At 39.0% G+C, this 27627-nt stretch overlaps 1 protein-coding gene across 1 annotated transcript in view; it reads left to right on the top strand.

The window, feature by feature from the left end:
- The first annotated feature begins 224 nt into the window (after positions 1–224).
- LOC143766781 (myosin-1-like) overlaps positions 225–27627 on the top strand; it is a 52297-nt gene continuing 24894 nt past the window's right edge. Inside the window, exons 1-14 of the mRNA XM_077254737.1 lie at positions 225–393; positions 17772–17988; positions 18070–18213; positions 19918–20074; positions 20209–20236; positions 22770–22890; positions 23098–23190; positions 23388–23451; positions 25847–25945; positions 26027–26130; positions 26373–26511; positions 26892–27010; positions 27189–27338; positions 27423–27593. Coding sequence (XP_077110852.1) covers positions 17785–17988; positions 18070–18213; positions 19918–20074; positions 20209–20236; positions 22770–22890; positions 23098–23190; positions 23388–23451; positions 25847–25945; positions 26027–26130; positions 26373–26511; positions 26892–27010; positions 27189–27338; positions 27423–27593 — 1593 coding nt within the window. The 5' untranslated portion in view covers positions 225–393; positions 17772–17784. The remainder of the gene's footprint in view (positions 394–17771; positions 17989–18069; positions 18214–19917; positions 20075–20208; positions 20237–22769; positions 22891–23097; positions 23191–23387; positions 23452–25846; positions 25946–26026; positions 26131–26372; positions 26512–26891; positions 27011–27188; positions 27339–27422; positions 27594–27627) is intronic.

Genomic DNA, 27627 nt, shown 5'->3' with positions numbered 1-27627 from the left:
AGTGCCGGGGCCCTGGCGAGACGGGGGGGCCCATTTACGGTGCGCAGCTGCAGCCGGAATACTCACCTCCGGGAGTCGGGCCGTCCGTCACCATGGATACGACGCAGCCAGAGTCACTTCCGGGCCGGGCCTGCTGCTGGGACTGAGTTTCACACAGCTGCGCCTGCAATACTCACCAGTCACCACTGGCGCCGCCATCACCGTGAATCCGGGCCGGCGGTCGCTCTCTCCTGTCACTTCCAGATGTGAGAGCTCGTCAGATTCCTAAGAGCTCAGAGAAGAGATCCAGCTGCTGTCATCCACGCATCCAGGACAGGTCCAGGCATCCAGCGGCAGCGCAGACACAGGGACAGCGGCAAGCAGAAAGACGAGCGGAGCAGGAGCAGCAGTCAGGTGTCAAAAGTTAATAGGAGGAATGTGGTGCCATAAAAATTCCTTTTCTGCCCTCTGCATCTTACAGTATAATGGCTTTCCCGTGACCTCTGACCTGTTTACAGGCCACTTACACAAACACAGATCTGAGTTGTGAATCGTAAATAGCAGCCCCAGCACCTGTGTCCTGCAGAGGGGACATTGCAGGCTGTTAGCACAGACCTCTATGGTAATCCCTTTTCCTTGCCGTGTTAACTATTGCACAGCTGGAGGCAGATTGCATTGGGCAGAGGTGCAATGTGCTGCATGCAGTCCCCCCTGTTTGGATGGGTACTATCACCTTCCATGCATGGCCACTGGAACAATCACTATTGTTTGCCTTCACTTTAAATCTCTCCTCCCAGGGGGTTTGCAGGAGCTGAATCATCTCCAGGGGAGATCCAAGTTCCAGCATTGCTGTGACCCTGATGTCAGAGGGGGCGCTATTAACATAGCACTGGCCATGCAACTGCAAAGAGAGAAAAACACACTGTAAAGAGGTGGGCGGCCATGACTAGATGCCTCATCTGTGTGGCCTGACCTGCCTGTTTGTAATGATGGATCTGGCAGTCTGTGCTACATACTGCGTGGGCTGTGTGTGTTATATACTGCGTGGGCTCAGGCTGTGTTATATACTGCGTGGGCTGCCTGTATTATATACTACGTACGTGCCTGGGCTGCCTGTGTTATATACTACGTGGCTGTGCTATATACTATGTGGCTGGGCAATATATTAAGTGGCTGTGCAATATATTATGTGCCTGTGCAATATACTATGTGGCTGTGCAATATATTACATGGCTGGGCAATACACTATGCGTCTGTGCTATATACTACGCGTCTGTGCTATATACTACGCGTCTGTGCTATATACTACGCGTCTGAGCTATATACTACGCGTCTGGGCAATATACTACGCGGCTGGGCAATATACTACGCGGCTGGGCAATATACTACGTGGCTGGGCAATATACTACGTGTCTGTGCTATATACAGTACTACGTGGGCTGTGCAATATACTATGTGGCTGTGTTATATACTACGTGGGCTGTGCTATACGCTACATGGCCTGTGCTATATTTCTCTGCTGTATCTCTGCATCATGAATTGTGGTATGTGTTAAAGAGGGGGGCCCACTGAGACTCTTTCGCCCGGGGCCCTCAAAAACCTGGAGCCGGCCCTGCGTCCACCTCCACCATAAACGGTTCAGATGGATCCGGTTGAATCAATGAAACATGAAACACATGAAACACTTTTTTAACGCCGAAAATGCCGCCGCGGCAGGAGCAGGCCAATTCTTGATATAAGACCCCTTTCGGGTCAAATCAGTGAGGGGCTTAAAAAATTGAGAGAACCCCTTATAAAATTCCTATAATAATTAGCGAACTCCAGGAAACGCTGAAAACCTTTAAGAAATCCTGAAATCCTTCAGCAGACAAGATGAACCCCAGAAAGGACAACCACTTAGCCCCAGACAGTTGGTTGTATAAATCAGGGATAAGTGGGAGAGGATAAGTATTTTTCACAGTGAATTTATTCAATTCTCGGAAATCGTGGCATGGGCATAAACCACCATGCTTCTTTTTCATGAAAAAGAACCCAGCCGCCACAGAGGACATGGAGGGGTGGAATGTGTGGAACTTGTCTTTCTCGCCAGAGGAGGTGTCAGGGAGTTTCACTGAAGGCTCAGGAAAGTGCAGAAACACGTCAGTCACCTCACCAGACTTACTGACAGAGGAGGTCCCCCGGGTTAACTTAACTGTCTCAGACATCTCCCTCTGCACCTGCTCTGAGAATTAACCAAGACCCTGTGCTCCACAGATAATTCCTGCATCATCTGAGTAAGGTTAGCCATCTGGTCCACTAAAGTACGGAGGGAATGCATACCAGAGGATAAAAAAAGTGTGAGTAGGTCAGTGATAATGTAATGCAACTGCTCTGCAGTTGCGCTCAGCCACAACCAGGGGGTGATGTTACGCGAAAAAGGGTTGAACTTACTGTGTAGCACTTCTGTGCAGAAGGGCAAGCTGCCATCAGGAGGCAGCAGAGTGGTCAGACAGGCCGAAGTCAGCAACAAACAGGGAGATGAAGTACCAAAGGTCATAGCAAAGCACGAAGTCAGAGACGAGCCAAAAGTCAGAGCCAGATGGGAGCACGGTATCCAAAATGTGAGACGGAAAGAGGAGTCAAAGTACAAGCCAGAAGGTCAAAAGCCAGTCAGGGAACGCAGTACCAGAGACAGAAAAAGCAGAGGTGGAGTTCAGAGTTCAAGCCGAGTCATACACTGTAGGGAAATCACCAAACGTACACCAAGTCAGGGAAAGGGAATAGGTCAGGCACACACACATGGGAAGTCAGAGGCAGAAGGATCACCAGTATATAAGGATCAGCTGCTCCAGCCAAGAACCAAATTGAGGCAGGAAAAGTTAACCCCTCCAAGACCAGGCCGGGAAAAAGGAAGCAAGAAGCAAACCCTGACCTGGATCATGACAACTGCCTCCATGTACAGCTATATAACTACTATAATACTGCCACCTATGTACAAGAATATAACTACTATAATACTGCCCCTATGTACATGAATATAACTACTATAATACTGCCCCCTATGTACAAGAATATAACTACTATAATACTGCCTCCTATGTACAAGAAGATAACTACTATAATACTGCCCCATGTACAAGAATATAACTACTATAATACTGCCCCCTATGTACAAGAATATAACTACTATAATACTGCACCTATGTACAAGAATATAACTACTATAATACTGCTCCTATGTGCAAGAATGTAACTACTATAATACTGCCCCTATGTAAAAGAATATAACTATTATAATACTGCCCCTATGTACAAGAATATAACTACTATAATACTGCTCCTATGTACAAGAATATAACTACTATAATACTGCTCCTATGTAAAAGAATATAACTACTATAATACTGCCCCTATGTACAAGAATATAACTCCTATAACACTGCCCCCTATGTACAAGAATATACCTACTGTAATACTGCCCCTATGTACAAGAATATAACTACTATAATACTGCACCTATGTACAAGAATATAACTACTATAATACTGCTCCTATGTACAAGAATGTAACTACTATAATACTGCCCCTATGTACAAGAATATAACTACTATAATACTGCACCTATGTACAAGAACATAACTACTATAATACTGCCCCTATATACAAGAATATAACTACTATAATACTGCCCCCCTATGTACAAGAATATAACTACTATAATACTGCTCCTATGTACAAGAATATAACTACTATAATACTGCCCCTATGCACAAGAATATAACTACTATAATACTGCCCCTATGTACAAGAATATAACTACTATAATACTGCTACTATGTACAAGAATATAACTACTATAGTACTGCTATGTACAAGAATATAACTACTATAATACTGCCCCTATGTACAAGAATATAACTACTATAATACTGCTACTATGTACAATAATATAACTACTATAATACTGCCTCCTATGTGCAAGAATATAACTACTATAATACTGCCCCTATGTACAAGAACATAACTACTATAATACTGCCTCCTATGTACAAGAATATAACTACTATGATACTGCCCCTATGTACAAGAATATAACTACTATAATACTGCTCTTATGTACAAGAATATAACTACTATAATACTGCCCCTATGTACAAGAATATAACCACTATAATACTGCTCCTATATACAAGAATATAACTACTATAATAATGCTCCTATGTACAGGAATATAACTACTATAATACTACCCCCTATCTACAAGAATATAACTACTATAATACTGCTCCTATGTACAAGAATATAACTACTATAATACTGCCCCTATGTACAAGAATATAGCTCCTATAATACTGTCCCTATGTACAAGAATATAACTGCTATAATACTGCTCCATGTACAAGAATATAACTACTATAATACTGCTCCCTATGTACAAGAATATAACTACTATAATACTGCTCCTATGTACAAGAATATAACTACTATAATACTGCCCCCTATCTACAAGAATATAACTACTATAATACTGCTCCTATGAACAAGAATATAACTGCTATAATACTGCTCCATGTACAAGAATATAACTACTATAATACTGCCCCTATGTACAAGAATATAACTACTATAATACTGCTCCTATGTACAAGAATATAACTACTATATTACTGCCCCTATGTACAGGAATATAACTACCATAATACTGCCCCTATGTAGAAGAATATAACTACTATAATACTGCTCCTATGTACAATAATATAACTACTATAATACTGCTCCTATGTACAAGAATATAACTACTATAATACTGCTCCTATGTACAAGAATATAACTACTATAATACTGCCCCTATGTACAAGAATATAACTACTGTAATACTGCCCCCTATGTACAAGAATATAACTACTGTAATACTGCCCCTATGTACAAGAATATAACTACTATAATACTGCCCCTATGTACAAGAATATAACTACTATAATACTGCACCTATGTATAAGAATATAACTACTATAATACTGCTCCTATGTACAAGAATGTAACTACTATAATACTGCCCCTATGTACAAGAATATAACTACTATAATACTGCACCTATGTACAAGAATATAACTACTATAATACTGCCCCTATATACAAGAATATAACTACTATAATACTGCTTCCTATGTGCAAGAATATAACTACTATAATACTGCTCCTATGTACAAGAATATAACTACTATAATGCTGCCCCTATTTACAAGAATATAACTACTATAATACTGCCCCTATGTACAAGAATATAAATACTATAATGCTGCCCCTATGTACAAGAATATAACTACTATAATACTGCTCCTATGTACAAGAATATAACTACTATAATACTGCCCCTATGTACAAGAATATAACTACTATAATACTGCCCCTATGTACGAGAATATAACTCCTATAATACTGCCCCCTATGTACAAGAATATAACTACTATAATACTGCTCCATGTACAAGAATATAACTACTATAATACTGCCCCTATGTACAAGAATATAACTACTATAATACTGCCCCCTATCTACAGGAATATAACTACTATAATACTGCTCCTATGTACAAGAATATAACTTCTATAATACTGCCCCTATGTACAAGAATATAACTCCTATAATACTGTCCCTATGTACAAGAATATAACTACTATAATACTGCTCCTATGTACAAGAATATAACTACTATAATACTGCCCCCCTATGTACAAGAATATAACTACTATAATACTGCTCCTATGTACAAGAATATAACTACTATAATACTGCTCCTATTTACAAGAATATAACTACTATAATACTGCCCCTATGTACAAGAATATAACTACTATAATACTGCCCCCTATGTACAAGAATATAACTACTGTAATACTGCCCCTATGTACAATAATATAACTACTATAATACTGCCCCTATGTACAAGAATATAACTACTATAATACTGCCCCCTATGTAAAAGAATATAACTACTGTAATACTGCCCCTATGTTCAAGAATATAACTACTATAATACTGCCCCTATGTACAAGAATATAACTACTATAATACTGCACCTATGTACAAGAATATAACTACTATAATACAGCCCCTATATACAAGAATATAACTACTATAATACTGCCCCCTATGTACAAGAATATAACTGCTATAATACTGCACCTATGTACAAGAATATAACTACTATAATACTGCCCCATGTACAAGAATATAACTACTATAATACTGCCCCTATGTACAAGAATATAACTACTATAATACTGCACCTATGTGCAAGAATATAACTACTATAATACTGCCACTATATACAAGAATATAACTACTATAATACTGCCCCCCTATGTACAAGAATATAACTACTATAATACTGCCCCTATGTACAAGAATATAACTACTATAATACTGCACCTATGTACAAGAATATAACTACTATAATACTGCTCTTATGTACAAGAATGTAACTACTATAATTCTGCTCCAATGTACAAGAATATAACTACTATAATACTACTCCTATGTACAAGAATATAACTACTATAATACTGCCCCTATGTACAAGAATATAACTACTATAATACTGCACTTATGTACAAGAATATAACTACTATATTACTGCCCCTATATACAAGAATATAACTACTATAATACTGCCCCCCTATGTACAAGAATATAACTACTATAATACTGCACCTATGTACAAGAATATAACTACTATAATACTGCCCCTATGTACAAGAATATAACTACTATAATACTTCTCCTATGTACAAAAATATAACTGCTATAATACTGCCCCTATGTACAAGAATATAGCTCCTATAATACTGTCCCTATGTACAAGAATATAACTACTATAATACTGCACCTATGTACAAGAATATAACTACTATATTACTGCCCCTATATACAAGAATATAACTACTATAATACTGCCCCATGTACAAGAATATAACTACTATAATAGTGCCCCCTATGTACAAGAATATAACTACTATACAGTAATACTGCTTCCTATGTACAAGAATATAGCTACTATAATACTGCCCCTATATACAAGAATATAACTACTATAATACGTCTCCTATGTACAGGAATATAACTACTATAATACTTCTCCTATGTACAAGAATATAACTACTATAATACTGCCCCTATGTACAAGAATATAACTCCTATAATACTGCTCTTATGTACAAGAATGTAACTACTATAATACTGCCCCATGTACAAGAATATAACTACTATAATACTGCCCCCTATCTACAAGAATATAACTACTATAATACTGCTCCTATGTACAAGAATATAACTACTATAATACTGCTCCTATGTACAAGAATATAACTACTATAATACTGCTCCTATGTACAAGAATATAACTACTATAATACTGCCCCTATGTACAAGAATATAACTACTGTAATACTGCCCCCTATGTACAAGAATATAACTACTGTAATACTGCCCCTATGTACAAGAATATAACTACTATAATACTGCCCCCTATGTGCAAGAATATAACTACTATAATACTGCCCCTATGTACAAGAATATAACTACTATAATACTGCACCTATGTACAAGAATATAACTACGACAATACTGCCCCTATATACAAGAATATAACTACTATAATACTGCCCCCTATGTGCAAGAATATAACTACTATAATACTGCTCCTATGTACAAGAATATAACTACTATAATACTGCCCCTATGTACAAGAATATAACTACTATAATACTGCCCCTATGTACAAGAATATAACTACTATAATTCTGCTCCAATGTACAAGAATATAACTACTATAATACTGCTCCTATGTACAAGAATATAACTACTATAATACTGCCCCTATGTACAAGAATATAACTACTATAATACTGCCCCTATGTACGAGAATATAACTCCTATAATACTGCCCCCTATGTACAAGAATATAACTCCTATAATACTGCACCTATGTACAAGAATATAACTACTGTAATACTGCTCCATGTACAAGAATATAACTACTATAATACTGCCCCTATATACAAGAATATAACTACTATAATACTGCCCCCTATCTACAAGAATATAACTACTATAATACTGCTCCTATGTACAAGAATATAACTACTATAATACTGCCCCTATGTACAAGAATATAACTCCTATAATACTGCTCTTATGTACAAGGATATAGCTACTATAATACTGCCCCTATGTACAAGAATATAACTACTATAATACTGCACCTATGTACAAGAATATAACTACTATAATACTGCCCCTATATACAAGAATATAACTACTATAATACTCCCCCATGTGCAAGAATATAACCACTATAATACTGCTCCTATGTACAAGAATATAACTACTATAATACTGCCCCTATGTACAAGAATATAACTCCTATAATACTGTCCCTATGTACAAGAATATAACTACTATAATTCTGCTCCAATGTACAAGAATATAACTACTATAATACTGCTGCTATGTACAAGAATATAACTACTATAATACTGCCCTAATGTACAAGAATATAACTACTATAATACTGCCCCTATGTACGAGAATATAACTTCTATAATACTGCCCCCTATGTACAAGAATATAACTACTATAATACTGCACCTATGTACAAGAATATAACTACTATAATACTGCTCCATGTGCAAGAATATAACTACTATAATACTGCCCCTATGTACAAGAATATAACTACTATAATACTGCCCCCTATCTACAAGAATATAACTACTATAATACTGCTCCTATGTACAAGAATATAACTACTATAATACTGCCCCTATGTACAAGAATATAACTCCTATAATACTGCTCTTATGTACAAGAATATAACTACTATAATACTGCCCCTATGTACAAGAATATAACTACTATAATACTGCCCCCTATCTACAAGAATATAACTACTATAATACTGCTCCTATGTACAAGAATATAACTACTATAATACTGCCCCTATGTACAAGAATATAACTCCTATAATACTGTCCCTATGTACAAGAATATAACTACTATAATACTGCTCCTATGTACAAGAATATAACTACTATAATACTGCTCCTATGTACAAGAATATAACTACTATAATACTGCCCCTATGTACAAGAATATAACTACTATAATACTGCTGCCTATGTACAAGAATATAACTACTATAATACTGCCCCTATGTACAAGAATATAACTACTATAATACTGCTCCTATGTACAAGAATATAACTACTATAATACTGCCCCTATGTACAAGAATATAACTACTATAATACTGCCCCCTATATACAAGAATATAACTACTATAATACTGCTCCCTATGTACAAGAATATAACTACTATAATAATGCTCCTATGTACAAGAATATAACTACTATAATACTGCTGCCTATGTACAAGAATATAACTACTATAATACTGCCCCTATGTACAAGAATATAACTACTATAATACTGCTCCTATGTACAAGAATATAACTACTATAATACTGCCCCTATGTACAAGAATATAACTACTATAATACTGCTGCCTATGTACAAGAATATAACTACTATAATACTGCCCCTATGTACAAGAATATAACTACTATAATACTGCTCCTATGTACAAGAATATAACTACTATAATACTGCCCCTATGTACAAGAATATAACTACTATAATACTGCCCCCTATATACAAGAATATAACTACTATAATACTGCTCCCTATGTACAGGAATATAACTACTATAATACTGCTCCTATATACAAGAATATAACTACTATAATACTGCTCCTATGTACAAGAATATAACTACTATAATACTGCTCCTATATACAAGAATATAACTACTATAATACTGCCCCTATGTACAAGAATATAACTACTATAATACTGCCCCCTATATACAAGAATATAACTACTATAATACTGCTCCCTATGTACAAGAATATAACTACTATAATACTGCTCCTATGTACAAGAATATAACTACTATAATACTGCCCCTATGTACAAGAATATAACTACTATAATACTGCCCCCTATATACAAGAATATAACTACTATAATACTGCTCCCTATGTACAAGAATATAACTACTATAATACTGCTCCTATATACAAGAATATATCTACTATAATACTGCCCCTATGTACAAGAATATAACTACTATAATACTGCTCCTATGTACAAGAATATAACTACTATAATACTGCTCCTATATACAAGAATATATCTACTATAATACTGCCCCTATGTACAAGAATATAACTACTATAATACTGCCCCTATGTACAAGAATATAACTACTATAATACTGCTCCTATGTACAAGAATATAACTACTATAATACTGCTCCTATGTACAAGAATATAACTACTATAATACTGCTCCTATGTACAAGAATATAACTACTATAATACTGCCCCTATGTACAAGAATATAACTACTATAATACTGCCCCTATGTACAAGAATATAACTACTATAATACTGCCCCTATGTACAAGAATATAACTCCTATAATACTGTCCCTATGTACAAGAATATAACTACTATAATACTGCTCCTATGTACAAGAATATAACTACTATAATACTGCTCCTATGTACAAGAATATAACTACTATAATACTGCCCCTATGTACAAGAATATAACTACTATAATACTGCTGCCTATGTACAAGAATATAACTACTATAATACTGCCCCTATGTACAAGAATATAACTACTATAATACTGCTCCTATGTACAAGAATATAACTACTATAATACTGCCCCTATGTACAAGAATATAACTACTATAATACTGCCCCCTATATACAAGAATATAACTACTATAATACTGCTCCCTATGTACAAGAATATAACTACTATAATACTGCCCCCTATATACAAGAATATAACTACTATAATACTGCTCCCTATGTACAGGAATATAACTACTATAATACTGCTCCTATATACAAGAATATAACTACTATAATACTGCTCCTATGTACAAGAATATAACTACTATAATACTGCTCCTATATACAAGAATATAACTACTATAATACTGCCCCTATGTACAAGAATATAACTACTATAATACTGCCCCCTATATACAAGAATATAACTACTATAATACTGCTCCCTATGTACAAGAATATAACTACTATAATACTGCTCCTATGTACAAGAATATAACTACTATAATACTGCCCCTATGTACAAGAATATAACTACTATAATACTGCCCCCTATATACAAGAATATAACTACTATAATACTGCTCCCTATGTACAAGAATATAACTACTATAATACTGCTCCTATATACAAGAATATATCTACTATAATACTGCCCCTATGTACAAGAATATAACTACTATAATACTGCTCCTATGTACAAGAATATAACTACTATAATACTGCTCCTATATACAAGAATATATCTACTATAATACTGCCCCTATGTACAAGAATATAACTACTATAATACTGCCCCTATGTACAAGAATATAACTACTATAATACTGCTCCTATGTACAAGAATATAACTACTATAATACTGCTCCTATGTACAAGAATATAACTACTATAATACTGCTCCTATGTACAAGAATATAACTACTATAATACTGCCCCTATGTACAAGAATATAACTACTATAATACTGCTCCTATGTACAAGAATATAACTACTATAATACTGCCCCTATGTACAAGAATATAATTACTATAATACTGCCCTCTATGTACAAGAATATAACTACTATAATATTGCTCCCTATGTAAAAGAATATAACTACTATAATACTGCTCCTATGTACAAGAATATAACTACTATAATACTGCCCCTTTGTACAAGGAAATAACTACTATAATACTGCCCCCTGTGCACACTGTGCAGTTCTGCTCTTCACGCTTATTACATGCAGTGTGAGATAAATCAGTACATCATTGCACTGGATGCTGGAGCTTTGTATCTGATTTTCTTTAAGCAAATATCAAGATGTTCTTTCCTAAGTGCCAGACAAGTTGTCAGATTCTTTGGTGCCATTTCTGGGTCCGTCTTGGATAGTGAAATGCCGGCATCAGTTTTAATTCCACTTTGGCAATCAAATAACATTGACTCAGGAAATGCTAGCCGCAGCTGCTCGAATGCTGCGTGTTCCAGTAAGTAAAGAGGATCGTCCCTTTCAGACTGGATTTACAAATTAATTTATCAGCTTAAAAATGTAATATCATCCGATGCAGTAGTCATCATCCTACACGGCACCCAACATCCTATATCGCAGTCATACTCTACAGCAGGGGCGGGCAATTAGTTTTACCATGGGGCCACATGATAGGCCGTCACTGTTTTGGAGGTCGAACCAATAGGTTGAAATTTATTCTTCTCAGTATTAATATTAGCATAATAATTATAATTATTGTACAATAATGTTAATTGTATGACCTAATATTGAGCAGAATGAAGTATGCTGACATCACACAGCCCCCTATATACCATATAGCCCCCTATATGCCACATAACCTCCTATACACAGTATGAGCCCCACATAGCCTCCTATATACAGTATGAGCCCTACATAGCCTCCTATATACAGTATGAGCCCCACATAGCCTCCTATATACAGTATGAGCCCCACATAGCCTCCTATATACAGTATGAGCCCAACGTAGCCTCCTATGTACAGTATGAGCCCCACATAGCTTCCTATATACAGTATGAGCCCCACATAGCCTCCTACATACAGTATGAGTTCAACATAGCCTCCTATATACAGTGTGAGCCCGCACATAGCCTCCTATGTACAGTATGAGTTCAACATAGCCTCCTATATACAGTATGAACCCCCACATAGCCTCCTATATACAGTATGAGCTGAACATAGCATCCTATATACAGTATGAGCCCTCACATAGCCTCCTATATACAGTATGAGCCACCACATAGTCTCCTATATACAGTATGAGCCCTCATATAGCCTCCTATATACAGTATGAACCCCCACATATCCTCCTATATACAGTATGAGCCCTCACATAGCCTCCTATATACAATATGAGCCCACACATAGCCTCCTCACAGTATGAGCCCCACATGGCCTCCTCACAGTATGAGTCCCACATAGCCTCCTATATAGAGTATGAGCTTTCACATAGACTCCTGAATACAGTATGCACCCCACATAGCCTTCTTTATTCAGGATGAGCCCCACATAGCCTCCTATATACAGTATGAGCCCCACATATCCTACTATATATAGTATGAGGTGAACAATGCCTCCTATACACAGTATGAGTCCAACATAGCCTCCTATATACAGTATGAGCTTCCACATAGCCTCCTATATACAGTATGAGCCCCACATAGCCTCCTATATACAGTATGAGCCCCACATAGCCTACTATATATAGTATGAGGTGAACATAGCCTCCTATACACAGAATGAGTCCAACATAGCCTCCTATATACAGTATGAGCCCCACATAGCCTCCTATATACAGTATGAGCTCCACACAGCTCCTAGACTCCTATATTAAGTATTAGACCACCACATAGACTCCTATATACTGTATGAGCCACTACATTGCCTTCTATATACAGTATGAGCTTCCACATAGACTCCTATATACAGTATGAGCTTCCACATAGCCTCCTATATACAGTATGAGACCCACATAGCCAAAATATATAGTATGAGCCCAACATATTCTCCTATATACAGTATGATCCCCCACATAGCACATTCTTTAACATTGCGCTGACCAGCCCTTTGTATGGGGAAAGTGGAGAGTCGGGTCTGAGCAGTGTTGAAATGTGCGCCGGAGCTCAAAATCTAATATGACAGCCGCACCCTGAGCTGGCTCTGCCTCTCAACTAAGTACTGGCTGTGTTCTACGTCCACTCAACCAGTGCTCAGCAGAGGAAGATGGAGTCGACACGGAGCTGTTGTCATCTTTGAATCTGAGCAGATGCAGTGACCTGTAAAAAGGGGCACAAGTAGCAGGTGCCATCTTTGTCAAAGTGAACAGTGTATGCTGTGAATATGGTCAGTCTGCATAAACGGTGAATGCAGTGATCACAGTCAGCCTGCACAAAAACTGAGTGCAGTCAGCCAGCACAAAAAGAGAGCCCAATCAACCAGCACAGTGAATGCAGTGAAGACAGTCAACCAGCACAGTGAACGCAGTCAACCAGCACGGTGAATGCAGTGAATGCAGTCAGCCAGCACAAAAGGTGAATTCAGTCACCCAGCACATTTTTGTGGTTGTATCTTTGAATCAGGCAGACACAGCCAGTACTTAGCATAGGGAGCAGTCCATTTTGGACTCTGAAGTCTGACACATCACTCTTAGCTCTATTAACCAAGGACAGCACTTTTGCCCTACTACACTGGGTCTGCACTCTTAGTCCTACTATGCAGAGACAGCTCTCTTAGCCCTACTACCCAGGGACAGCTCTCTTAGCCGAACTACCCAGACACAGCTCTCTTAGCCCTACTACCCAGGGACTGCACTCTTAGCCAAACTACCCAGACACAGCTCTCTTAGCCCTACTACACAGGGGCAGCTCTCTTAGTACTACTACCCAGGGACAGCTCTCTTAGCCCTACTACATAGGGACAGCTCTCTTAGCCCTACTACCCAAGGACATCTCTCTTAGCCCTACTACCCAAGGACATCTCTCTTAGCCCTACCACCCAGGGTCAGCTCTCTTAGTCCTACTACCCAGGGACAGCTCCCTTAGTCCTAATACCCAGGCACAGCTCTCTTAGCCCTACTACCCAGGGACAGCTCTCTTAGTCCTACTACCCAGGCACAGCTCTCTTAGTCCTACTACCCAGGCACAGCTCTCTTAGCCCTACCACCCAGGGACAGCTCTCTTATAGACCCACTACCCATGGACAGCTCTATTATAGACCCACTACCCATGAACAGCTCTCTTAGCCCTATTAACCAGGGACAGCTCTCTTAGTCCTACTACCCAGGGACAGCTCTCTTAGTCCTACTACCCAGGGACAGCTCTCTTAGTCCTACTACCCAGGCACAGCTGTCTTAGTCCTACTACCCAGACACAGCTCTCTTAGTCCTACTACCCAGGGACAGCTCTCTTAGTCCTACTACCCAGGGACAGCTCTCTTAGTCCTACTACCCAGGCACAGCTGTCTTAGTCCTACTACCCAGACACAGCTCTCTTAGTCCTACTACCCAGGGACAGCTCTCTTAGTCCTACTACCCAGGGACAGCTCTCTTAGTCCTACTACCCAGGCACAGCTCTCTTAGCCCTATTAACCAGGGACAGCTCTCTTAGTCCTACTACCCAGGGACAGCTCTCTTAGTCCTACTACCCAGGCACAGCTGTCTTAGTCCTACTACCCAGGCACAGCTCTCTTCGTCCTACTACCCAGGGACAGCTCTCTTAGTCCTACTACCCAGGGACAGCTCTCTTAGTCCTACTACCCAGGCACAGCTCTCTTAGCCCTATTAACCAGGGACAGCTCTTTTAGTCCTACTACACAGGCAAAGCTCTCTTAGTCCTACTACCCAAGGGCAACTCTCTTAGCCCTACTACCCAGGCACAGCTTTCTTAGTCCTACTACCCAGGGACAGCTCTTTTAGTCCTACTACCCAGGCATACATAGCTCTCTTAGCCCTATCACCCAGGGACAGCTCTCTTATAGACTTATAGTGTTATATAGGTGTATTCTATATTTCTTGGTAGTCTGGTTTGTGAGAGTCATTTTTTTTATAAATTCTGTGATGGTCTCGGGTGATCAAGGAGTTTATTATAAATTCCCTAGTAGTCTGGATTGTGGGAGTGCTTTATTATAAAAAAACTTGGTAAACTAGTTTATGTTATGTGTTTAATATAAATTCCCTGGTGGTCTATGTTGTGAAAGGAGTTTTTTTTAATAACTTCCCTGGCGGTCTAGGTTGTGGGGGAGGTCAATAATAAATTCCCAAGTGGTATAGTTTGTTTTATGCATTTTTATATAAATTCTCTGATGGAACTATGGTGATATAGAATTTTAATATAAATTCCCTGGTGGCCTAGGGTGTGAGTGTTTTTTATATAACTTTCTTGCTTATCTAGGTTGTGGGGGAGGTGTATAATAAATTCACAAGTGGTATATTTTTTTTATATAAGTTCCCTGGTGGTCTAGGGAGCTAAAGAGGTGTATTATAAATTATCTTGTGGTCCTGGTTGTATGAGAAGTTTATTGTTTATTACTGGTGGTCTACATTTGCAAAGGGGTGTACTGTAAATTTCTTAATGGTCTAAGTTATTGGAGGGATTTATGATAAATTCCCTGGTGGTCTATGGTATTAAAGAGGTTTATTATAAATTTCAGGGAGGTCCTGGTTGTGGGAGGTTTTTATTGTACAATTACCTGGTGGTCTAGTGTTTTAAAAAGGTTTATCAAAAATCCCTTGGCGGTCTAGCGTTTAAAAGAACTTAATTATAAATTCCCTGGTGGTCTAAGGTTGTTAATGGGGTTTATAATAAACTCCCTGGTGGGATGTGTTCATATTAAGTTTATAATAAGTTCTCTGGTGGTCTAGGTTGCGGAATAGTTTTATTATATGCTTCCTTCTGGCCTAGAGTGATAATGTAGTTTATTATATATTCCATGGTGGTCTAGGGTGGAAGAGGGGTTTGTTATAAATTTCCTGTAGGTGTTGGATAATTTATCATAAATTACACAGTGGTTTAGGGTGATAAAAAGGTTTATTTTTACATTTCCTGGTGGTCTAGGGTGATAAAAAAGTTTATTATTAAATTCCCTGGTGGTCTAGGGTGATCTAAGTTGTAGGAGGGGTTTATAATAATTTCCCTGGTGGTGTAGGGTGTAAGATGAGTTTATTATAAATTCACTGGTGGTTTAATTTGTAGGAGGGATTTATAATACTTTGCCACTGGTGGTGTAGGTTGTAAGAGGGGTTCCATATAAATTCCCTGGTGGTCTATGGTGTAAGAAGGGTTTATTATAAATTTCCTGGTGGTCTAAGTTGCAGGAGGAGTTTATAATCATTTCCTTGGTGGTCTAGAGTATAAGAGGGGTTTATTATAAATACACTGTTGGTCTAGGATGATAAAGGGAATTATCCAAAATTCCCATATGGTCTATGGCAATAAAAGGGTTCATTAAAAATTCCCTGGTGGTCTAGGGTGATGAATGGGTTAATAGGTAGAGGGGATTTAAAGGGAACCTGTCAGCAGGAATTTACATATTGACGTAGGGGTATAGCTGTATAGGAGCTTATAAAAATGATACCATAAAAAATCTAGAATTAGGCTGGAAGTGCTCTGGGGGCGTGGCAATGCACTTGAAGTGCTTCTTCACTCACTACTGCTGTATTGCACTTTCTGCTGCTGCCATCCCCGTAACCAGAGCCGTACAATTAGAATTTTTCCTGTAAGACTTTTAGACCGCGGGCTGGCACACAAAGCGCTCGATGCATTAATAAAGAGATTATCAACTTTCCGGGCATCTGGCTGGCAGCGGACGCCGGTTATGTGATCTAGTTGTTTATGTTCGGGGGGATTCTCATGCAATGAACAAAACTATTATAACCCCACTCATAACATTTATATTGTTAGTGAAATGGCAAGTCCTCAAAATTCATGACCGATCGCGCCCCCTAGGGGGAAGTCTTTTAATGTTTCTTGACCTCACGTAGATTCTGGGGCGACCGTATGATCAGATCCGTAAGTTACCGCTTTCGCCTGTCTACCGTTTTGTTGTGCCAGTCTTCACTGTATCGCTGGCATTCTATTAATTGAGGTCTTACATTTTTCAGAAAATTTGCCGACATGAGTGGAGATCGTGAAATGGCGATTTTTGGGGATGCCGCGCAATACCTGCGCAAGTCTGAAAAAGAGCGGATTGAGGCCCAAAATCAACCATTCGACGCCAAGACGTTTGTTTATGTTGCGGACACCAAGGAGCTCTACCTGAAGGGGATTGTTCAGACTAAGGAGGGGAAGAGTGCCACCGTACAGACAGATGGGGGAAGTGTAGGTTCTGGAAGGATTTTCCTGCTATATTCAAGGGTTTTACATGTGATGACCAAACTCAACTACTGTTATTATTTGTAGGTCGTCACAGTGAAGGACGATGAGGTTTTCCCAAGAAACCCACCGAAGTTTGATAAGATTGAAGACATGGCGCTACTCACACATCTCAACGAGCCATCGGTTCTCTTCAACCTCAAAGAACGTTATGCCGCATGGATGATCTACGTAAGATACATTCTTGACCACCAACATCTTAGTTGGTAAAACTTTGTTTCGCCCCTAAGGGACTACCACAGGAAGAACAAAAAAAAATGCTTCTCGAACTTTAGTCATTGGTATGCTCTTCAGGATTTGAGTTTCTCTTGGGTCTCTGGGTTCCTCTTTGACTTATTCATTATTTGTCATGGTCTCTATCAATCCTATAATTCATTATTTATTTTCTTAGTTTTCCTTAATTATCTCCAAAGAGTAGGGTCTTCTCGTAGTCAGCTTAGAATACAACGAAATTTCACTATGGTCTAGTAGAAGGTCCCTTGGCAATTGAAGGGTGATGAGGTTTTCCCAAGAAACCCACCGAAGTTTGATATGATTGAAGACATGGCGCTACTCACATACCTCAATGAGCCAGTGGTTCTCTTCAACCTCAAAGAACGTTATGCCGCATGGATGATCTATGTAAGATACATTCTTGACCACCAACATCTTCATTGGTAAAACTTTGTTTTGCCCCCAAGGGACTTCCACAGGAAGAGCAAAAAAATGCTTCTCCAATCTTAGTCATTGGTATGCTCTTCAGGATTTGAGTTTCTCTTGGGTCTCTGGGTTCCTCTTTGACTTATTCATTATTTGTCATGGTCTCTATCAATCCTATCATTCATTATTTATATTCTTAGTTTTCCTTAATTATCTCCAAAGAGTAGGGTCTTCTCGTAGTCAGCTTAGAATACAATGAAATTTCACTTTGGTCTAGTAGAAGGTCCCTTGGCAATTGAAGGGTGATGATATTTTCCCAAGAAAGCCACCAAAGTTTGATACGATTGAAGACATGGCACTACTCACATACCTCAATGAGCCAGCAGTTCTCTTCAACCTCAAAGAACGTTATGCCGCATGGATTATCTACGTAAGATACATTTTTGACCACCAATATCTTCAATGGTAAAACTTTGTTTTGCCCCCAAGGGACTTCCACAGGAAGTTATTTATTTTCTTAAGTTTTCCTTAATTATCTCAAAAGAGTAGGGTCTTCTCGTAGTCAGCTTAGAATACAATGTAGGTTCACTTTGGTCTAGTAGAAGGTCCCTTAGCAATTGAAGGACGATGAGGTTTTACCTAGAAACCCACCGAAGTTTGAAAAGATTGAAGATATGGCCCTACTCACCTCAACAAGCCATAAGTTCTTTTCAAACTCATGGAACATTACGCCTCATAGATGATCTATGTAATAAGCTTTTTTGACCACCAACATCTTCATTGGTAAAACTTTGTTTTTCCCCAAGGGACATTCATAGGAAGAGCCAAGAAAATGCTTCTCGAACCTTATTTGTCATGGTCTCTATCAATCCTATCATTCATCGCTTCTCTTCTTAGTTTCCCATAATTATCTCCAAAGAGTCGGGTCTTCTTTTAGTCAGCTAAGAATGCAACGAGGTTCACTGTGGTCTAGTAGAAGGTCCCTTGACAACTCTACATCTACAGTCTCATAGGTTAAAGGAAAGGTATCCTGGTGATCCAGAGTACGGCAACTCAACCATAACAAGGTCTTCATTATCACCTACATCACCCACATTTTCTATCAAAATCATTACTGAAAATTTGTTGACCTTGGATATAATTTTTCTTGGTAGTCCTTGGTTGATATGATTGTTGGTCAAGGTACTAATCCCAAGTATTCACGGCTGTTAATATTGTCTCTCTGTTTGATTCAAGACATATTCTGGATTGTTCTGTGTCACTGTCAATCCCTACAAATGGCTACCTGTGTACAACCCCGAGGTGGTCAATGCCTACCGAGGCAAGAAGCGTATGGAAACCCCACCACACATCTTCTCTATCTCCGATAACGCCTATCAGTTCATGCTGACTGGTGAGAAAAAAATGTGTTTAGTCTGTGCATGAGTAGTATGTGCATGAGCCTTCAAACTATCTGTTACCAGCTCTCCATGAAGACTCATTACCTGAGATAGGATATTAATTCTGTTTTTGCTCCTTCATATACAGATCGAGAAAACCAGTCGATCCTCATCACGTGAGAATTAGTTTTACTATCTTGTTTTTATGTTTGAAGCTATTCATATACAGTCATGGACGAAAATGTTGGACCCTTGAAATTGTTCCAGAAAATTAAGCATTTGTCCCAGAAAATTTCTGCAATTACACATGTTTACTTCCTTTGTGTGTGTTGGAACAACACAAAAAAAGAGAAAAAAAGGCAAATTGGACATAATTTCACACAAAAGTCCAAAAATGGTCCGGATGATATTGTTGGCACCTTTCCAAAATTGTGGGCAAGTGACTTTGTTTCCAGCAAGTGATGCTCGATCACACTCACCTGTGGCAAGTAACAGGTGTCGGCAATATGAAAATCACACTTGAAACCAGATAAAAAGGGGGGAGAAGTTGACTCAATCTTTGCATTGTGTGTCTGTGTGTGCCACACTAAGCATGGAGGACAGAAAGAGGAGAAGAGAACTGTCCAAGGATTTGAGAACCAAAATATCACCACTTTGTCAGAAGAGTCATCCAAGATACCAGCTGAGAGGAGTAAGAAGCTTTTGGATGGTTATAGGAAGCGACTGATCGCAGTTATTTATTCCAAAGGGTGTGCAACCAAATATTAAGTGGAGGGTGCCAACAATTTGGTCCGGCCCATTTTGTGGGTTTTGTATGAAATTATGTCCAATTTGCCTTTTCGCTCTGTTTTTTCGAGTTGTTCCAAAACACACAAAGGAAATAAACATGTGTATAACAAAACGTGGGGAATTGTAGTAATTGTCTAGGAGAAATATGGTACGTCATTTTCTGAAACAATTTCAAGGGGCCAGCACTTGGACTTTAAAAAAAAAGAAAAAAGAATGAAAACTAAACATTCTAAAACCACCTGTTTTAACACCATCTTGAAGTACCTAATCCAATGCTTTGGAATTTAACCTTCCCTTCCACCAGGATTGTAGCTCATTAACTTCCTACACAGATAGTTATTCTTCTTCCCCTTCCTCCTATCCTCCTCCTCCTTCTACTCCTTTTCCTTCTTCTTCTCCTTTCCCTCCTTATTCTAGTCCTTCCCCTCCTTCTCCTTTTTCTCCTTCTTACTCTCCTTTTCCTCCTTCTCATTCTCCTCCTTCTTCATCTTCTCCTCCTTCTCCTTTTCCCCTTCTTCTCCTTCTCCTTATTCTGGTCCTTCTCCTTCTCCTTTTCCTCCTTCTTACTCTCCTTTTCTGCCTTTTTCTCCTCCTTCTTCTTTTTCTGCTTCTTCTCCTTTTCCTCTTTCTTCTTCTACTTTCACATGTAAAGCGCCATGGAATAAATGGCGCTATAATGATAATATTCCTTCTCCTTCTTCTCCTTTTCCTCCTTCTTCTCCCTCTTCTCCTTCTCCTTTTCCACCTTCTTCTCCTTTTCCTCCTCCTTCTTGTTCTTCTACTTTTCCTCCTCATTCTAATTCTTCTCCTTTTCCTCCTCTTTCTCACCCTTCTCCTTCTCCTCCTTCTTCTCCTTTTCTTCTTCCTTCTTCTCGTTCTTTCCCTCCTTCTTCTCCTTCTTTCCCTCCTTCTTCTTCTCCTCCTTCTCATCCTTCTCCTTACTCTTTTTCTTCTCCTTCTTCTTCTCGTTCTACTCCTTCTCCTTCTACTCCTTCTCCTTCTACTCCTTTTCCTTTTCCTACTTCTTCTATTCCTTATCCTTTTCGTCCTTCTTCTCCCTCTCCTCCTTCTCCTTTTCCTCCTTCTTCTCCTTTTCCTCCTCCTTCTCATCCTTCTCCTTTTTCTCCTCCTTCTCCTTTTCCTCCTCCTTCTCTTTCTTCTTCTTCTCCTTATCCTTCTACTCCTTTTCCTCCTCCTTCTTTTTCTTGTTCTTCTTCTTCTTCTCCTTCTCCTTCTACTCTTTCTCCATTTACACCTTCTCCTTCTTCTCCTTATTTCCCTACTTCTTGTTCTCCTCCTTCTCATCCTTTTCCTCCTTCTTCCTCTTTTTCTTCTTCTCCTTCTACTCCTTCTCGTTCTACTCCTTCTTCTCCTTTTCCTACTTCTTCTTCTACTCCTCCTTTTTGTCCTTCTCCCTCTCCTCCTTCTCATTTTCCTCCTCCTTCTCATCCTTCTCCTTTTTCTCCTCCTTTTCATTCTTCTCCTTTTCGTGCTCCTTCTTCTTCTCCTCCTTCTCCATTTACACCTTCTCCTTTTCCTCCTCCATATTTCCCTCCTTCTTCTTCTGCTCCTTCTCCTCCATCTTCCTCTATTTCTTCTTCTTCTTCTCCTTCTCTTTCTCCTTCTACTCCTTCTTGTTCTACTCCTTCTCCTTTTACTAATCCTCCTTATTCTTCTTCTCCTTTTCTGTTTCTTCCTTCTCCTCTTTCTTCCATAAAAAAGCACCAAAAATGTTTGCAATATTTGAAAATATAAATACAAAATTGCTTTTTGAGCTTTGTGTTCATATATACCGTATATTGTTTTGTTAGATTTTTGGGGGATTAAAATATTAGACTTCAGTTTTTATTTGTATTTTTTGCGATGTTTAAAATATTTTTGTTTTTAATCTTTTTCTTACATTTTCTTTGGTTTATTCAGTGGAGAATCTGGTGCCGGGAAGACTGTGAACACGAAACGCGTCATTCAGTATTTTGCAACAATTGCAACTACTGCAGATTCAGGAAAAAAGAAAGAAACTTCCTCAGCAAACAAAATGCAGGTTAGGATCATTTATGCTTTTCACCTTTGGGGAACTTTCTTTTTTTTAACTTTTATGCACGCATTATAGGCTAACAAATCATTTGGTTTCATTAAAAATTTTGCAGCAGTTACCGTAGCTTTTACGGGTTCTTTGCTTTCTTCCATTTTGTTTTCTAAAAATATAATAAAAGTTTTGTAAACTTCTTTTTTTCTGATTTTTCTCTAGGGGACCCTGGAGGATCAAATCATCCAGGCTAACCCTCTTCTGGAGGCCTTTGGTAATGCCAAGACCGTCAGGAACGACAATTCGTCTCGTTTTGTAAGTTGCCACCAGGTGAAATGTAACATCCCAGAATACTGGAGAACGTTCCCTTTATCAGGAATTCCATTTTCCTGCAATAAAAAAGGTTCTGATATCGGCCCAAAAATAGAGATTTTACCACCACTTTATTTAACCCTTTGCGGCAATATCTGGAGAAGAGACGCCATCTATAACTTTAATAATTTATTATGCAGGGAAAATTCATCCGAATTCACTTTGGAGCCATCGGAAAACTGTCCTCTGCGGATATCGAAACATGTGAGACCCGGCTGATTGTGTTATTAATCTCACATTTTACAATAATAATTGTGTCTGATTTCAGTTTTCAATATTCATTGTATCATCATTGTTATCATTTCTTAGGCTTTGTAATATTTATTGTATTATTATTATTATTACTTTCTGTAAAAAGACAAAGACAAAGACCCACCCCATCACTTCCTGTAAAGAGTAGAAGAACCACCCCACTTCCTGTAAAGAGATACTGACCAGCACCTTACTTTCTGTAAAAAGACAAAGACCCACCCCTCACTTCCTGTAAAGAGTAGAAGAACCACCCAACTTCATGTAAAAAGATGAAGACCTGCTCCCACTTCTTGTAGAGAGACAAAAACTTGTCACATGTCCTGTATTGAGACAAAGACCAGTTCCTCACTTCTTGTAAAGAGACAATAACCCACACTCAACTTCCTATAAAGGGACAAAAAAACAGTTCCCCACTTCTTTCAAAAAGACAATGACCTGCCCTTCACTTCCTGTAAAGAGACAAAGGCTGATTCCCCACTTCTTGTAAAGAGACAATGACCCACCCTCCACTTCCTGTAAAGTGAAAAAAACCTTCCCCCACTTCCTGTAAAGAGACAATGACCCACCCTCCACTTCCTGTAAAGAGACAAAGACCGGTTTCCCACTTATTGTAAGGAGACAATAATCTGCCCTCCACTTCCTGTAAAGAGACAAAGACCAGTTCCTCACTTCTTGTAAAGAGACAATGACCCGCCCTACACTTCCTGTAAAGAAACAAAGACAGACTCCACACTTCTTGTAAAGAGTAAATGACCCACCCTCTACTTCCTGTAAAGAGACAAAGACCGATTCTGCACTTTTAAAAAGACAATGACCTGCCCTCCACTTCTTGTAAAGAAACAAAGACCGGTTCTCCACTTCTTGTAAAGAGAAAATAACCCACCCTCCACTTCCTGTAAAGAGACAAAGACCTGTTCCCACTTCCTGTAAAGAGACAATGGCCTGCCCTCCACCTCCTGTAAAGAGACAAAGACCTGTTCCCACTTTCTGTAAAGAGACAATGGCCTGCCCTCCACTTTCATGTAAAGAGACAAAGACCGATTCCCCACTTCTTGTAAAGAGACAATGACACTCCCTCCACTTTATCTAAAGAGACAAAGATCGGTTCCCTACTTCTTGTAAAGAGACAAGGACCTGCCCTCCACTTCTTGTAAAGAAACAAAGACCGGTTGTCCACTTCTTGTAAAGAGAAAATAACCTACCCTTCTCTTCCTGTAAAGAGACAAAGACCTGTTCCCACTTTCTGTAAAGAGACAATGGCCTGCCCTCCACTTCCTGTAAAGAGACAAAGGCCTGTTCCCACTTCCTGTAAAGAGACAATGACCTGCCCTCCACTTCCTGTAAAGAGACAAAGACCTGTTCCCACTTCCTGTAAAGAGACAATGGCCTGCCCTCCACTTCCTGTAAAGAGACAAAGACCTGTTCCCACTTTCTGTAAAGAGACAATGGCCTGCCCTCCACTTCCTGTAAAGAGACAAAGGCCTGTTCCCACTTCCTGTAAAGAGACAATGACCTGCCCTCCACTTCCTGTAAAGAGACAAAGACCTGTTCCCACTTCCTGTAAAGGGACAATGGCCTGCCCTCCACTTCCTGTAAAGAGACAAAGACCTGTTCCCACTTTCTGTAAAGAGACAATGGCCTGCCCTCCACTTCCTGTAAAGAGCCAAAGGCCTGTTCCCACTTCCTGTAAAGAGACAATGGCCTGCACTCCACTTCCTGTAAAGAGACAATGACCTGCCCTCCACTTCATGTAAAGAAACAAAGACCGGTTCTCCACTTCTTGAAAAGAAAAAATAACCCACCCTCCACTTCCTGTAAAGAGACTAAGACCTGTTCCCACTTCCTGTAAAGAGGCAATGGCCTTCCCTCCACTTTCTCTAAAGAGACAAAGATCGGTTCCCCACTTCTTGTAAAGAGACAATGACCTGCCCTCCACTTCCTTTAAAGAGAAAAAGACCTGCCCCCACTTTTTGTAAAGAGACAATAACCCACCCTTCACTTCCTGTAAAGAGACAAAAACCTGCCCCCACTTCCTGTAATATATCTCAATGTCTCTGCTGCTAGAGATGGATGACATTTAACAATAGGTAGTGGACAGCAAACTACACAAAACGAAGACTCCTAGTGGATGGAACTTTGGACTTTTCAGGAATAAGATGACATAATTAATTTAAAATAAGACGGAAAAGTGGGTTTCATTTTTGGTCTCTCCTATAGATTTATATTGCATCTACCATATATTATGACCATATATTATGTAGGATTTCTTAAACACGAGACTGATATATTCCTTTGATTCAGATGAGTTCATAATTTCAATCTTCTACTGTATATGTTTTAATCGCAGATTTGCTGGAGAAGTCCAGAGTGACCTTCCAGCTTCCCAATGAGCGCAGCTACCATATATTTTACCAGATTCAGTGCAACAAGAAGCCTGAGATTGTAGGTCAGTTCAATGCTTCGTGTTGAGTTCACTTTTTTAATAGGTGCTTGCTCCATTGTGACGCCTGATTACATTTTTTTTCAGAAATGTTGCTGATAACAACCAATCCATATGATTACCAATACACAAGTATGGGGGAAATCTCTGTGAAGAGTATTGATGATGAAGCGGAACTCATGGCGACGGATGTGAGTATGACAGAACAGAGGAGCATCAGGACAATTTGTGCTTCATGTCATGGACAGACCGAGAGGTTCACCATAGGAGTAACCCCTAGTGAGAAATAAATTGCCCAAACATTGATCCCTTCATCAGGTCTTCTCCTACATTGAATATAACCAAAGGGCCAATTTCACCATAGGCGCTTTATAGCTGTAGGATATGTCCATACATCTTATTGTTATGTCTGTTATTTGTATTGACCTCTTAGGAAGCCATAGACATCCTTGGCTTTAACCAAGAAGAAAAAATGGGGATCTATAAGTTGACTGGTGCTGTCATGCACTATGGCAACCTAAAGTTCAAGCAGAAACCCCGTGAGGAGCAAGCGGAGCCAGATGGCACTGAAGGTAAGAGGGTTTTTGGGTGGACTGGTAGTTAAAACCCAATGAAACTTGGTCCAGGAAACAGGTAAATATCTCAGCCAACGTTGACCATAATAACCTACATATTACAGACTACTGGGACTAATAATGAGGAGAAAAGGCCATCCATCCAATCAGGTCCACAACGTTTCAGAGCTTCTAGCATCATGTTCTAAAATATGCTCAGTCTAGATTCAGATTTCAGTTACTTGGCATATAGGATATTGGTATCTAGGCTTCTTACTTTGACACTCTGTTTATGATATCAATATGCTTCAAACAACTGCCATCTTAGATGTATGGGCAACTTTGTGTATTTGTCATTGTGTCCCCCAATTTTTGGACACCAGTATTTTTTCCTGCAGATGCAGATAAAGCGGCTTACTTGATGGGCCTTAATTCCTCAGACCTGGTCAAATCTCTCTGCAACCCAAGGGTTAAAGTTGGAAACGAGTTTGTGACAAAAAGCCAAAATGTGCAGCAGGTAAGGACAATGGTCAGATTGTTATGAGCTTCCAAATAACAATGTATCGAGATTGAATTCCAAAAAGTCCACCAGTCATGTGGAAACCAGAAAACCTGAGATTGTGGCTGGTTTTGGGTAAATATTGTTGGAAATTAGGCAAATGAAAAACTTATGGATCAGCAACATTTCCCTTTAGGTCTACAGCTCAATTGGAGCTCTTGCCCGGTCAGTTTACGAGAAACTTTTCTTATGGATGGTGACTCGTATCAATCAGCAGCTCGACACTAAGCAATCCCGGCAGTATTTTATTGGCGTTTTGGATATTGCCGGGTTCGAGATCTTTGATGTAAGTGGTGAACTTTAGAACTTATATTTATCTATAGTTTTAATGGATTTTTTTTATAAGCTATTTTCCCATCATTTTGGTTAGTTCAACACTTTTGAACAACTTTGCATCAACTTCACCAACGAGAAGCTGCAGCAGTTCTTCAACCACCACATGTTTGTCCTGGAACAAGAGGAGTACAAGAAGGAAGGGATTGACTGGGAGTTTATTGACTTTGGCATGGACCTGGCCGCCTGCATCCAGCTAATTGAAAAGGTAGATCTGTCCAAACGTCCAAAAATTAAACGTT

This window comes from Ranitomeya variabilis, chromosome 4 (assembly GCF_051348905.1).
Source record: "Ranitomeya variabilis isolate aRanVar5 chromosome 4, aRanVar5.hap1, whole genome shotgun sequence".
Taxonomy (NCBI): domain Eukaryota; kingdom Metazoa; phylum Chordata; class Amphibia; order Anura; family Dendrobatidae; genus Ranitomeya; species Ranitomeya variabilis.
The sequence above is the reverse complement of the archived record's forward strand: the minus strand, read 5'-3'. Positions and strand labels throughout refer to the sequence as shown.